At 41.7% G+C, this 15,634-nt stretch overlaps 1 protein-coding gene across 1 annotated transcript in view; it reads left to right on the forward strand.

Annotated features, from left to right (window-relative positions):
• The window catches only part of NPSR1 (neuropeptide S receptor 1), a 471,103-nt gene that overhangs the window by 219,344 nt on the left and 236,125 nt on the right, over positions 1 to 15,634 (forward strand). Inside the window, exon 3 of the mRNA XM_088464420.1 lies at positions 4,691 to 4,794. Coding sequence (XP_088320546.1) covers positions 4,691 to 4,794 — 104 coding nt within the window. The remainder of the gene's footprint in view (positions 1 to 4,690; positions 4,795 to 15,634) is intronic.

The raw sequence follows: 15,634 nt of genomic DNA on the forward strand, positions 1-15,634 counted from the left end.
TGAAGAGAGGATGCAGAGGTAATATACCTGCAGAAATGGTTCCCATTTGCTCTCCTTGGATGCCCAGATACATGTGCGCACCACGTGTACCTACACTTGTATCCCATGTAAGGCATGCACACAGGGAGACTAGCAGGGCTGATCTACAGCCCCAGTCTGTCCCTGTCATCATTTATCTAATCTCAGAAATATAAGGAATGGCAAAATAATATATATCATCCCTGACTGCTCTCCTGCTTTGAGAAATAACTATAATTTTTATCTATTACCAATGCTAATTGTTTAATACAATGTTTGTTCACCATTAAGCATATTGTGTACTCCAGAAATCACTGTTATTTATATCTGTATGATAACTGCATACAATATTGGTCCCTGGTACTCTTAAAATAATGCTTGATAATCAAAATTATATTAGAGTATTTTTATATTTTTGCCTTAATGGCATCAGCATGTTCTGATCGCTCTTTCATTTATTCTGGTCATTTTGATATATAATAGCAGATCATTTTGTATGAATAATGTTATAGTAAGAGAGGAGATAGACCCATAAGGTCATGTCTTCGGAAGAGATTCCTTTTCTACTTGAAATATACGTCAATAAATTAGACAATTGATATATCAATTTTAAAGAATTTTTAGTAAAAGTTCATTTTTAACAAATAACGGTGACCCCAAAAAGGGTTTTTCTATGGGTATTTTGCTCCCTTGCAAAACAGCCCCTCTTTATTATAAAAATGCAGGCGATATCTGTGATGCATCCTGCATTAGATGCTTAATAAATAGCCTCATTACTTGATTTAGTGGTTATCATGTGGAACCTGTTGTTTCTTCATGATTAATGGGGCCCAAGTCCTTGATAAATAGGTCCTTTAGTTGTAGCTTTTGCTGTCTGCTGACTAATTTGTGGGCTTCAGCAACACATCCAGTGGTAATCAGTGTCATGGGATTTATAGGTTTCCCCAACACTGTAACTTAAGGCTCAAGTTGCTTTTTTCCAAATAGCCCATATCTGTTTGATAAATGATGGTGAATTAGTTGTTATCTATACTGACTCCAGGTTCATAGAGTTAAACATATAAAAATATCTATCCAATTATTAGGTTCAAGCATCTATGATTTATTTCAAAATTCACAGCAGCATCCTATAGTTGCAATCAAGTCTCTCAATAAAGATGAAATATACTTTCCAATGTGATACTTGTAATCCAACATTTAAAGTAGCAATATTGCAACATAAATAGCATGGACAATACGCAGAAAAAATTACTTTTAAAAGCAACAGAAATGTATAAAATGCTTAGAAAATAATCTAAAGTAAAGGTAGTTTATCTCCTTTCACAGTATACTGCATACAGATATTAGTGATACTAATGTTGGAATGTAACAAGTGTAATCATTGAAAAATGGCCTCAGCATAAGGTTGAGAAAACTCACATCACCAAAGGAGTTAATTAATAAATGCATAATCACATTAGGCGTGACAATTTTATAACATGATAATGCTTACATCCTATTTGTCTATGAAGTGAACCTCACTGTTTACACTTATGATGTTTATCAGGGAATATCCTTCTCTCTTTTGAAGTGCCACTACTATGACATAACATTAAATGATTACCCTAATTAGGCTCAAAGCATACAGACATAATGATCTGCCTATCCAAGCATGAAAAAATTAGTCTGTGCAGCAGTTTTTTCTGTACAGCAGTTAATGAATGCCAAATTGAATCCTGTACTGTAATTTATGTTAGAAAAGTATCAAGAGTCATGCTTAGGGCAGTTAAGTCCTGCAAAATATAATTTTTCCTGATCTTTATAAAAATCAAATGACAGACTAAATGTTTGTCAGTATACTGATGTTGTATGAGGTATACATTAAAAAGAAATGTAATATTTTGAGGTCTTGCTATTTCATTTGGATCTTTGGAATGTGGCACAGTCAGCTTGGTCATGTGATGTGGCATTACTCCTTTAACACCCACTGTAGGATATATGTTCACATATATACATTTTCATTGGATATTTTAATTTTGATTTATACTTATCTTTTATCATCATCTTCTATTCCAGATTTTTTTAGAAATATATTTGTATATATTTTTTTTATACATATGTATACTTTTTTGGTAAAAAATTACAATAATGTGTCATCCATAGTGTACTTTGATTTTGTTTAATGTCTTGGGGCAGGATGTACTAAAAGCAAAATGTGTCCAAAACTCAGAAAACTGATATTTTGTGAGTTATGGCCACACTCCCCATATGTAACTAGCTCCGGAATGCAATACTTAGCCAATCGTATTTATCAGTTCCTTTGGACTTCGCTACCACCTCTATACTAACAATATCCACATTTTCACAGGACCCCTTTCCCTCTATCCTCTCCTTGTCTCATTCTGGACAGCACAAAACCTCCTGAATCTCTATATTTAAAAACCTAAAATAATTTTTTTGGTAGACAGTACATGCCAACTAAAAAAAAAAAAAAATACAAAACATAAATAATAATTGTGATAGATTAGTGTTGCATTATAAGCTAGTAGTCTTAGTGTTTAGAGATAAAAGTAAAACTGTGATGATTTTCTCTGAGAAAGTCCTGTGTAAAATGTTTTATGTTGCCATGTCTGTGTCCTTACAAACTACATGCTGCTGCTTTCCCATCTATTATTTGTTGCACTGATTACATATATCTGTACACTTAGTGCTGGGAAAGTTTTTAAGAAAAGTGTGAAATTTTAACAAAAAAATTCCACTGGAATTTTTCTATGCAATAAATGACCTTTAATATAATTTGTTAAGATCTAGTGAAATTCGAATAAATATATATGTTTAAGGCGTTAACCTTTAATAGTGATTAATAGTTAGCATTATACTTTGTGACTTATGTATTTCTTTGTTAACTTGTGTTTGGGACTGCGACCATTTGTGAGTTTTGGGCAGCGGTTCCCAAACTGTGTGCGGTGGCAACCTGGGGTGCCTCGGGGCACTTGCAGGGGTGCCTCAGGTTGGTGGTCCAGCACCAAATCAAACTCTTTATATTCAATGTAATGTAAATATGTGCACAACAAGAACCACAAACCTGTCCACCACTATACAACCAAACCTAAAGCTGGGCACAATACAATTTTATGTCAGATATCTGTCCAATCTGGCTGGTTGGAATGAAAACCTGGTAATGTATGGGAGCAAATGACAATCGTCCATTTGCTCACAAACACTGGAAAATAGCTGAAATGGTTGTTCAGACAAATTGGTTAAAACACACAAATGTAACCAATTTGAACAATTATTTTGTCCTTTTTTCAGTGTTTAAAACCATATGATCGACTGTCGTTTGCTCCCATACATTACCAGGTTTTCATTCCAACCAGCCAGATTGGATAGATATCTGACAGAAAATTGTTTAGTGGAAGCCCAGCTTAAGGATGACAGGTAAGCACAATTTATAACACTATACTATATTACTACATTTTTTTTCTGAATTTCTCAATAACAAACTTTTGGCTTAGGGGTGCCATGAAAACAATGCTGATGCACTAGGGTGCCGTGATTCAAAAAACTTTGGGAACCACTGGTCTAGTGGATAAATTTACTAAGAATTGAGTTTGGTCGAGTTTTGTTTTTTTAGCTCAATTTGCATCGCTGAATCTCGGTTGATTTTCCCATTTTTCATCTCTCAAATTTACTAATAAGTGAGTTTAGGTGAAAGTGAGTTTTCTGATGGTGATGCAGATCGAGATATCTCCCTCAGATTGCAAGTTAAAATGAGATTACTCACCTGAGATTGCAGTGTTTTCTCACTGCAAAACTCTCCAGAGCAAGCAGCCTGCACATATCAGTGAGATATGTGAAGGCTGCTTGTGTGGTCTACCTGTAAAAAACAGGTTAAATGTGTATAAAAAAAGGATGTAGGATCCCCTCCAAAAGCATAACCAGCCCCAGACTGCTCAACCAGTCCTGGTTCCAAAAATTATGGGGAACAAAACAAGTAGGGTTCCATCGTAATTTAGGAACCAGCACCTGGCTGCAGGGCCAGTCCTGTTTTTAAATATAGGGGGGAAAAAATTGCATAGGGGTCCCCTTATATTTAAAACCAGCACTAGACCCAAACCGACCGGGGTGTAATACCACAGCCAGGAGACCCTATCACCAGGGCTCCATGGCCAAAGCATTAACATCCCAAGCCAGTCAGGCCTAACTGTGGATCTCAGGGGACGTGGGGAACCCCCAAGAAGGGGTCCCCCCTCTCCCGAATTCCAAGGCATTAATACCATTGAGAACTTGTAGTCAATCCTCAAGAGGTGGGTGGACAAACAAAAACCCACAAATTCTGACAAACTCCAAGCATTGATTAGGCAAGAATGGGCAGCCATCAGTCAGTATGTGGCCCAGAAGTTGATTGACAGCATGCCAGGGTGAATTGCAGAGGTCTTGAAAAAGAAGGGTCAACACTGCAAATATTCACTTTTTGCATAAACTTAATGTAATTGTTAATAAAAGCCTTTTACTTCAGTATACCATGGTATCATCTGACAAAAGGTCTAAAACCACAGAAGCAGCAAACTTTGAAAAAACCAATACTTGTGTCATTCTCAAAAATTTTGGTCATGGCTGTACATATTGTTTGCCTCTGTATATGCTGCATATTTCCATAAAAATGTATTAATAACATTTCTTTTTTTTCTAGATGGTCTTACAGGAGCTATAAGCATTATGACTGACATAATATGGAGGTCTACTGGCCATTTTATGGCCCCAGATATTGTTTGCAGAATAGTACGATACCTACAGGTAAAACTTTGTGATTAATTAATTGATACTAACTCAGGACCTAGGTTTGACTGTCATTTACAGTTGCTTGAGGCCTTGGGGGTATTATATATGAAGCATCGGGTTGTAAAACCTGGTGTTTCTGAACGTGTATATGCTCAATATTTATAAGGGCAATGCTTTTACCATACACAGCTAGTAAAAGCATTGTCATTTTAAAAATCGGGTATAAGCACCATCATAAACCTAGTAATGGCTGATGTGTGCCCAGTGTGTGTGATCATTATAACATAACAATATAAACACTTCAAACTTATCTAAAAATAAACACACGGAGACAGTAATGGATTTTAAAACAGGTCGACTATTTATTTAAGAAAATTAATTAAACAATTTTAAATATTTTAAATATTGTATGGTGGCTGGAAGGATGGCACTTACACAGAGCAGCCCAACAATGCAAACTCAACAACAAAACAGCATTGCGGGCGGAGCCCGCCCTGTGGATGTCAAACCCTGCACTTGGGTATTAAGCATAGACCTTCTACCAACCACTATAGCATACTGAGATGGTTGTGCTACCCCCGTAGAGGTGGTACAGTACTTCTCCACACTTAATAGAAGGTGAGCACACCCAATGCACACACACTACACCCCGGCTGATGATAAGCCATACTTCCCGCCAATGCAAGATTCTACCTCAGAGAATCACAGCCCGCTTCCATACACACTAAACCACCTGCCCTAAGCTTGCGAACAAACTTCCCACAAACAAGACCAAACCAGCCTCTGTCAAATGCACCCCATCAAGCCTATAGAGATGCTTATCACGGTACCGTAGTAAATGATGTGTAATTACAAAACCACTATGAGACAGCTTAAATTTTGTCACTGCAGCATTGATCTTCTTACGAGCCTTGTCCAAAGCCTTAGGAGAACAAGCACCATGCCACTGTTGTCTAGGGGTAATGCAGGACCACATAACCATACAGAAAGGCCAAGCACCCATAATGAGAAGGAGGTCTGACACAATGTTAAGTCGTAGATCAAGGGCAATCCTGGAACCAATATCGTTCCCACCGAGATGTATTACCAGCACTTTGGGGACACCAAATTGCCGTACTGCGGCTATCAATCTGGGCTTGAGAGACTCCCAATGCAGACCCGTAAAACCTAGCCAGCGAATCCTCGCAGACACAGGCCATAACAGTTGGTCCTTTGCATGGGTGGACCTGGCTGCCAAAAATACAAATTAGTGGCCCACGATCCAAACATCCCTAACATCAAATATCAGCCCTATAACCGCCGAGGAAGGAATGTAAAAGAAAAAATTAGTAATTTAAGATAGAGTAATTAACAGGAAAGAAACAGACAGGAGCGTAACACAAACTGTTTTAGCAGCCATGAGAAACTGGGTATAACTAGGTTCTAAACTAAACAGCAATTAATGTTTAGTTTGAATAGACTAATAAAAAATAACAAACTTTAAACTATAAAAGTACATTTTAATTAAGTTATATTTTATAACCATTTTAATTTTAGCTGCTAATGAAACATTGAACAAACAAATTTTAAGTTTAAGTTTTGAATTTAAATTAGCTTGGACAACAGTAAAGAATGATAAGGAAAAAACAGGGAGGGTGGGGGGGAGGGTTGGGTGGAGAAGGTAAAAAACGAAAACAACTCGGCGAGAGGTAAACCAAAAACCTGCTGAGGGACTGTATGTTTGGCCGAATTAGTCCGTCTAGACAGGTAAAATAAAATCCCTCAAGACCCCCTCTTGTTTCAAGTGACAAGTGGCAAGTATTAGCCGAGTAGGATGGACAGGGGAGACATAACAAGACAAACGACAAACATAACGAACAAGAAGAACAAAATGAACAAACACATGACACATATGCAGAAAGAACATCAAGAGAAAACGTAACAGTAGTTTCAGCCAGTGGCCACCGGCCTATCATAACGCTTATAGCAACCCGATTTCCAATGCCCCAGAGCCATGATCTGCGTAACCGACATGCCAGCCGCGGTGGCAGAAGTAGCTGTGCCAATTCTAAAAGAATGGGTACCAAAATCCCCAGGGGAGAGGCCAATGTGAAGCAAACAGCATCTAAAAATGAATTGGAACTGATATTTGCTAAGAGGCGAACCATCAGCATGAAGTAACCATACACCGCCAACTACAGGCCGCAATGCCAGGTAAAGTTTTGCCAGATGTACTGGGCAAACACGGTCATCATTGCAAGCCGTTAGAGAGACCCGACAGCCGTGACCCATTTGATCAGTTTTAGAACGCCGTATTTTGCACAACACAGCCCCCTCCCCAATACTAAGTTCCAAACGGGACATGGGCGAAACCACTAATTTAGAAGGGGCAACTAGTTCCGAAATTCAGACGGCGCCATGAAACGCCATAGAAAACACTAAGCAAAAAAGGTTAGCCTAGAAATGTGAAACCACAACCGCAGGCACCGCAGCTAGAAGCTTAAGCAATAGGGGAATATTGATCGGCCATCTCTTATCAACTGGCCAACGTGAGGCGCGAGCCCAACCCTTAAGGGCCTTAATAATCGCAAAGCTCTTTGTAAGGTCTGGACGCCCTTTCAGTTATGAAAAGAAAGAAATTCCAGCCAGCATGCGCGAAGCCACCGCATAGGACCGACCAGAGACATAAAGACTCCAAACAAAAGAAAGCATTGAGCAATGCGTGCTCTCACCTCTGCTTCCACGGTGATGGAGATAGCTTTCCCCTTCTGGCCAAGCCTTCTGAGAGGCCTGCAACATAGTCGGAGCAAAGGATTGCTCGGCTAGGCCCTCCATGCCGGCTCGATGACCTGCCAAACACAGGGTGGGCAAGGCTCACCAACTAAACAAGCCTCAGGCACTGAAAACGGGAGAGCACGTCAGCAATGTTATTGTCCGAGTCCTGAATGTGAATCACCTTGAACAAGATGTTAAATTGTAAGCAATGCAGCACTAACTGCGTGAGCAAGCGTAAGGTCGGCAAGGAAGAGGTGCGCTGTCCATTAACAGCATGCACAACACCTAGGTTGTCGCATGTAAAAACAATAGTCCAATCGCGCAAGTCAGGAGCCCACATTTCCTGCGCCACCATAATGGGAAACAATTCCAGGAGTAGCAGGTCTTTAGTTAAACCCCTGGAAAACCACTCCGCTGGCCAGGGGGCAGTACACCATGACCCTCGGAGGTAACACCCAAAGCCCGACGAGCCGGCCGTGTCAGTGAACAACTGTAACTGATAGCTGGGAACCGGAGGGGGCAGCCACAAGAGAACACCATTAAAGTTGGCTAGAAAAGAAAGCCAAATAGATAGATCCCTTTTTATTTCAGCAGAGAGCTGAATACAATGGTGAGCTCTGCGTACCCCCGCGGTGGCTCACTGGAGCTTCCTGGAAAATACCCTACCCATGGGGATCACCCGACATGAGAAATTGAGCAAACCTAGGAGAGACTGCGCTTGCCGCAGTGTCACCTTGCCCGCAGCCAGGCAGTCCTGAATGGCATGTTTCAATTTGAGAATTTTATCAGCTGGAAGCCTGCAGCAGCCATCCAGGGAATCGATTTTGATACCCAAATAGGACAGCCAGGAGATGGGGCCCAAGGTTTTCTCGCGGGCAATCTGAACCCCAAAAAAAGAAAAAAGGGCCAGAATGGATTCTAACAAAACTCCGCAACATGGGAAATCGGCGGGGCCAATGCACAGAAAGTCGTCCAGGTAATGGGCTATGCCGTGCCCCCCAGTACCAGCCTCGACTCACCAATGTAGAAAGGTGCTGAACCTTTCGAAATAAACACAGGACATGGAACACCCCATAGGCAAGCACTTGTCTATGTAGTATCCGTCATCCAAGCGAAAACCCATGTACCTGAATGAGTCAGGGTGCAAGGGCAACAAGCGAAATGCTGATTCAACATCTACCTTACCCATCAATGTGCTTCATCAAAAGACTGATAAGACACTGAGCAAAGCTCCTGCGGAATGGCATCATTAACTGAATGGCTAGATGGGCAAGATAGATGCTGAATGAGCCTAAAAGAACCCGGCATCTTTTAAGGGACCACGCCGATGGGGGACAACACCAAGTCTGCTATTGGCAGCTCGAGAAAAGGGCCAATGATGCGACCTAGCTGCACCTCCATAAGGACTTTGGATCTAATTCAGAGTCGGGCGTTAGATGCAAGCGGTCTCGCTGAATGAGGGCAGCTGCTTGCATCTTGTAGTGCCACCTCTTGGTCGATCGCTAAGCTGTGGGTACCACCCAGAGCTCTAGCAACCAACCAGGGTGATGGTCGTGATGGTCAAGACAATCGCGACCTTCGGGGCTTGTGACGAGACCCTAAGGTTGGGTCTCGGCACTCGCAAGCCCCAGGGAGCTTCCTGCTCTGATCAAGCAGGAAGCTCCCCACTGACATCACTGCTGAAATGGTAAGCGTTCCTTCGGGAACGCCTCCATTTGCCTGGACACGCCCCCTGCCTGCCTCCCAAACAGGGCGAGCTGTCACTCACCATCAACAGCTCGCCCCCTTTGGTGCGAGACCCCTAGTGACAGAGCGCCTGTCGCTAGCCGGGTCTCACTCATGCTTACATCGGAGCCGGCTACGACGTGCGCATGCCCAGTGGGGGAACATCGACCCGGTTGCGAGCGCTCAGCAATTGCAACCGGGTCTGAATGACTCCCTTTGTCCCTAACGATGTGCGGCAGCTCTATAGGGGACCGAAGGTTCCGTGGAGCACCCATAGGCATGGCTGAAGCTATCGGCAAATGAAAAACAAACTTAAAACCGTCACTCAAAAACTATGCCGCAACTGTGTGAGGATACCATGCGAGCCATTTAGCCATGGCATCTGGGTTAACAGGGAAGAAAGCTTTAACTAGTAGGCCCTGAGCCAGCAGGCTTTCTGGGGGCCATGGACACAACAGGTTTTGAGCAGCCAGAAGCTGGGTGGGCATCGCCGCATTTGCTACAGAGGTGGCGAAAATGACACAGCTGGCCAAATGAACACTGAGTTGAGTTAAATGCGAAGCATTTACCCTTGCTACTGTTGAAATTCTTCATCGTAAACCCGCAAGGCAACCCCTCGGCCGGACCTTTGCATACTATGAATAAGGTAAAAGTACCGAATGATATTGGGGTGTTTGGCGGGGCGAGTTTACAGATAGCAGGCCGAGAAGACAAATATCCCGGCCTGCCAATTAGAATAAGTCTGGAAAGCTTCCAAACCAATGCCGCCTTTGCACTTAGCGGCTTGCAATTCCTTGCGCATGCTATCTGTAAGGGAGAATACATCCACATAATGCCCCTTCCATATGTTGTCTTTAATGCTAGTGGCTGTAGGCCCCTCAGGAATGCGGTGTTAGCGCAACGAACCACCCCTGCGTCAGCACTGTCAGCGGGCACTTTGTCATCACGGGGGGCTTGGAGATTACACCCCCGCCGTGCTCTAAAATGGCGACCACTTCCACCTCAATCATAAGCGGGGACAGCAGCGCCATCCGGCGCACCGCCGTGACCCACACTGAGACCGGGAGCAGCCGATGAGATGGGCGAGGCTGAGGCAAGAATAGGAAGGGAAAGAAAGGTAGAGTAAGGAGATAAGTATGTATGTTTCACTGAGCAATTATTAGCACCAGTACTTGCTAAATGTTCCCAGGAAAGAGGCCTCAGGCTTGTAAGCCTGGCCTTAAATAAGCTCTGTCCCTACTCCTCCCACTAAGGATTTCATAGGTTGGCCCAACATAATGATCACCACACTAGCCAAAGCCCAGCCTCCTGGTTTAAGTCACTACTGGCTCATTCAAGCCCTGCATTATTCAAAGAACTGGGTTTTACAACCCAACATATAATAAATAAATCCCTTGGACTTATTTGTTGCGGTTTCCAGCTTTGGGCAGTGCATTGCATAGTTAATACCTCCCTAGGCCATTGGTTTCTAGGGAAGTGATCATTCCTGATTGCAATTTCTACATATATGTAATAAAAATTCAGACAGGTGGAGTATTGTAGCTACTATTAATGACTGACGTTAATAGTTAGCACTCGCTCCATGGACTGTATCTCATTTGGTCACCATGAGACAAATTCAGGGGTCAGGTCTGTCCATCCACAGAGTTTACACCAATACACATTAAGCAAATGAACAGAACGAATAGACATAAATAAAAGCAGGAATGCAATAAACCATAATCACATCGGAAACATTATGACAACATCCAAGGATAGAATATATAATATATTGTAAGTGTAAAAATGCAATGTAGAAAATGCCACTCCCTCACTTTGATAGCAGAAAATGGTGAGCTATCACTAATCTATTAACAAGGTTACAAGGAAAGAAAAAGGAAATCCTGTACACAAACAGCCCAACAACTGATGACTTCCCTGGCCACTATTTAATTAATATATTACTTTTTAAAAAATCAGTTAAATACTCTAAATCCATAGGGATGCAAGAGTTAATGTCCACAATATGAGATACATAACAGGTACAAGGTGTGAAGTGCACACGGCCCCAGGGGGGCCATACCGTACACCCTGCACCCATACATTATACTTCCCTTTTTGGTGCCAGTGCACAGAAATTATTGGGGAAATGGTGTGGCTTATAGAGACCTGAACATGTGCAGTAGTCTCTGGCACAGTTCCATGGTCTACTTGATAACTGCGCCGGCTGAGGGATGTATTTATCATTTTGCATTGTTAGTAAAGATTTTTTATCTTTGCTAATCACAGTGATAGAAAATCTCAGCAGTGTAACAAAAACCATCGGTGGCCAGACTATGTTGCCTGGATGCGATAAGAGACATACCGTTTTACTGGTCAGACCTAGACCCTTCTGTGCATGCTGGGTCAAACATGTACACTACACTAGAGTTAGGTTACCAGGAGCAGATTCCCAAAAAATGAAATAATAAAATAGTTATATATATATAAATATATATATATAGAGAGCACAATATTCGGCACTCCACTAGGCTGTATATGAATAACTATCATGGTTGGGTGCCCTCCAACTCGTCAGAGAAATATACACCACACACGGCGGCGCTCAAGGTATTCAAATATATATATATATATTTGTATTTTGAATTAAATAAATTATTTTTCTTCTAAGATGGCAATATTAGGACATCCAGTGGTATATATACCTGCACAGATCTTTTTAATTAACCTTCCATATGCTATTGCTGGTGAAGCCTCTTTAAACAGCATTTAGTTAATAAAATGCAGCAGGTCTGTGCCCATCTCCGCCAGCATTTGTCCCACCCAGCATGTCCTGCCTAGCCCCTACACTAACAATCTTTTAACTAATGAATGAAGGCACAGTATGTCTTGCAGCACTGACAATGACAGTAGAGACCTAAAGTAACAATGTACTAAGATAGCAAAACAAATTAAATCATAAAACTAATTTTATGTTAGAAAGGAATCCACCATCTACTACAGTTCTGGTATGCATGTCATCAACTGTACGGTGCCACTTAAACACAGCTGTTGCTTTAGCTGTGTGGGCATGCTGTCACTACAGTACTGTATGAGAGCCACAGGTTGCTGGTTTCTCATAAAGAGACAGTCACTGGAGTAACCTATATTCAGACTTCAGCAACAAGGGATAGATTTAACAAATTGTGGAGGTTATCTAGTACATTCTGTAAAATGGTAGCTACATTTGATGTGTTGCATCATCTTCATTTATCCTCATTAGAAGGTTTGATAAATCTTCTCCTGACTGGGGACCAAATAATATAACTTCTCTGATCACCCTTCCCCACTTCTCTGCCCACTCAACCAGGTACCAATGTTACATGAAGCTCAATATGTCCAAAACAGAGCTTATCATCTTATCTCTTTGCAGACTAACTACCGCGAATCAAATCTCCACCAGCAACAACAGCACCATCTTCTATGTCCCTAGCCCTCTGAATTGATGTCACCCTCGACTCCAACCTGCTCTATACCTTGCATCCATTTTCTCTTGCAATTCTATTGCAATCGTCTTAGAAATATTGCTATAGTACAGTTTGCCCTCTCAACCAAAACCCATCCATTTTCTCCTAATCTCTCACCTCAGTTAATGTAAACATCATCCTCCTGCCTGGCATACCCTTTATCCATATATTTCCACTTTAATCTATCCTAATAAAGGTACATAATTCTGATATCCAATCAGCTTTCATGGGTCCCAAAAGAAATACAAAAGCACCGCCAATACAAACGCTATGACCAGATAAGTACTTATCATTAGGCTTCAATAAGAACACACTGAGGACCAAAGTCAGGTTATTATGTACTTGTCGGGATGCCGACGGTCAGAATACTGACAGCGGCATCCCAACTGTCAGAATCCTGACTCCCAAAGGTAAGGTGCCTAACCTTTACCACTAACCCTCCCTCTAACCATAACCCCTTTCCCACAGCCTAACCGTAACACTCCCCCCACAGCCAAACCCTAAATCTAACCCTGATACTTACCATCAGGATGTCGACGGTCAGGATTATGGCGCCGGGATTCTGACTGCTGTTTGGATGCCGGCACCAGTATTCTGAGCGCCAGCATCCCGACCACCAGGATGTAAACTACATCTAATTTTATACACGTAGGATCAAAGGGTTTCACACAAGATACAGGTTATATCAGGGGCATAACTAGATATGTGAAAGCCCCTTAGCAAAGGTTTGTAAGGGCCCTATGCACCACCCAATGGTAAAAAATGTATAAAACACAACTTTGACAAGAAAGATGGGCCCCATAGCAGCTTCACCCCTTTATGGTAGTTACTCCCATGGGTTATAAACATCACACTATTGGCAACAGTTTTTCATCTCAATAACTCAACGTTCTATAGGTCAAGGTCATTCTTTGTCCAATGGTAGTATTTTGAATGTGCATATCCTTGGACTGACGTCATTTGATTGTTCATACAGATTCTGTTGTTAGCATGTGTAAACACAGGCTCAGGTTGGAAAGCGCAGATATAGATTTCTCATTGAAGGTGAATGCATACACACAAAAAACAGTCATTGAGGAGTGAACTTATCAATATTGAAACTTTGTACACACTATGTAATTGGTTTAAGTATTTTAGTGATTATGCAACTGAACATAATAAACATATTAAAACATAATATGATGTGTGCAAAAATAGATTACAATGCTTTAATATTCAGTTTATTTACTTGACTTCCTCCAGAATCCATTTCAAATTACTTATCATCAATTACAAAACCCTCAGTATACTGTAACACCATCCCTTATTACTTCTCAAAACTCATCTTGACATATCTTTATGCCCTCTCTGTTCTATCCAGGGCTATTTTTCTGGAAAAATAGGTTCAGTAACTGTGGGTGGAGCTACTGGGGGTGGAGCTATAGAAAAACTATTTTGTAAAAATATATTATATATACATATACTGTATAAAGTATTTAGAATAGAAGGCACTCGAAAGGGGACTTTAAAATAAAACTTAACAAATGGAAAATACATTTGGCCCAGGACATACTGTACTTCTTAGTTAATGAGAGGTTCAGGAACAGAGGGGGCGATTCAGACTCGTTAGCTAGGCTGCGTTCGTTCGTAGCTGGCTGATTTTTGCAATCTGCACAATCATATGAGTCTCAATGCACGTGCTGGAGCCAGTCACTGCGTTTGGGAATCGTGCGCTTGGAGTACACAGACTGAGTGCTACAATGAGTGACAGATAGTGCCATTTGTGGGCGGTAACAGGGGAAGGTCCTGAAAAATGGAGGAGTGAATTAGCAAAAGCATGCGCGTCTGAGCGTCAAAATGCCGTTCTTTGGGCATGCATAATTAGCATGGAAGCATCATTGTAGAAGTCACCTGGTTGTATTTCAGACTGCAGTGATCGCAGTGCTTACGGCAGGGTAGGGTCTGCCTCAAGGGCTGCAAGCAGTCCGATGGCCCTCGATGTTACTTAAAAATCTTAAACTTCCTGGAGCTGTTTGTGCTAAGAAAGAAAAGTGGGCGTCATTACACTGGCGTGCAATTAATCTGCCGTCTCTCTCTAAGACATATTGGGCATCCTTAAGCCTGGCCGCGCGATCGTGGAATTTGCATACCCGGCTCCTGACGTTACGTTGCAAACAGATCTGAATAAGCTCCTGAGTTCCTGCTTGTTCCTGCTGAAAAACAGCACTGGATCTAACTCTTACCTGCCCTTCTACTCCTCTTTGATAACCATCTCCCACCAGTCATTTGCAGTCAGGTGACAGAGCCTTTCCTGTCATACTTCGGTATACTCCAGAGTTTTGACTATAAAAATTATAAGAAAACATTTAAGAAAATCTTATAAATATCTTATTTGCCTTATTCTAATCATTTTTATAGACAAAACTCTAGAGTAAAAAATGTATGCCTCACCTGCCTACCTTTTACAAGCATCCCTGATCAAAACACACCAAATTTCCAGAACTATATACTGCTGCACCTTTGTATAATGCCCACATGAACCCTCAGGTTCATATATGTATCTGTAAATCTGGCTCTGATACTAGCCAGTGCCTCCCCAGCAATTTACCTCAACGCATGTAACTGGAGCCTACACAATTCCTACCTATAATACTCACATTGGTGCCCTTGTCAGTCTCTATTGGGAGTTACACTCACTCTACCTAGGACTAAATTTACTAAGCAGCGGGTTATAAAGCCTTGCAGTTTTGCAGCTCTTTCTAAATGGGTTATAAAGCCTTGCAGTTTTGCAGCTCTTTCTAAATGACACCAATCCTGCTGCTTAATAAATTTAGCCCTACCTATCTCAGCTCTGTCCTTTTTGCATTAGATTGAAAGTTCTGTCACTATCAAGGCCTTACCAAACCTTTTTT

The sequence above is a fragment of the Taudactylus pleione genome, unplaced genomic scaffold (assembly GCF_031769625.1).
Source record: "Taudactylus pleione unplaced genomic scaffold, aTauple2 ptg000054l, whole genome shotgun sequence".
Taxonomy (NCBI): Eukaryota; Metazoa; Chordata; class Amphibia; order Anura; family Myobatrachidae; genus Taudactylus; species Taudactylus pleione.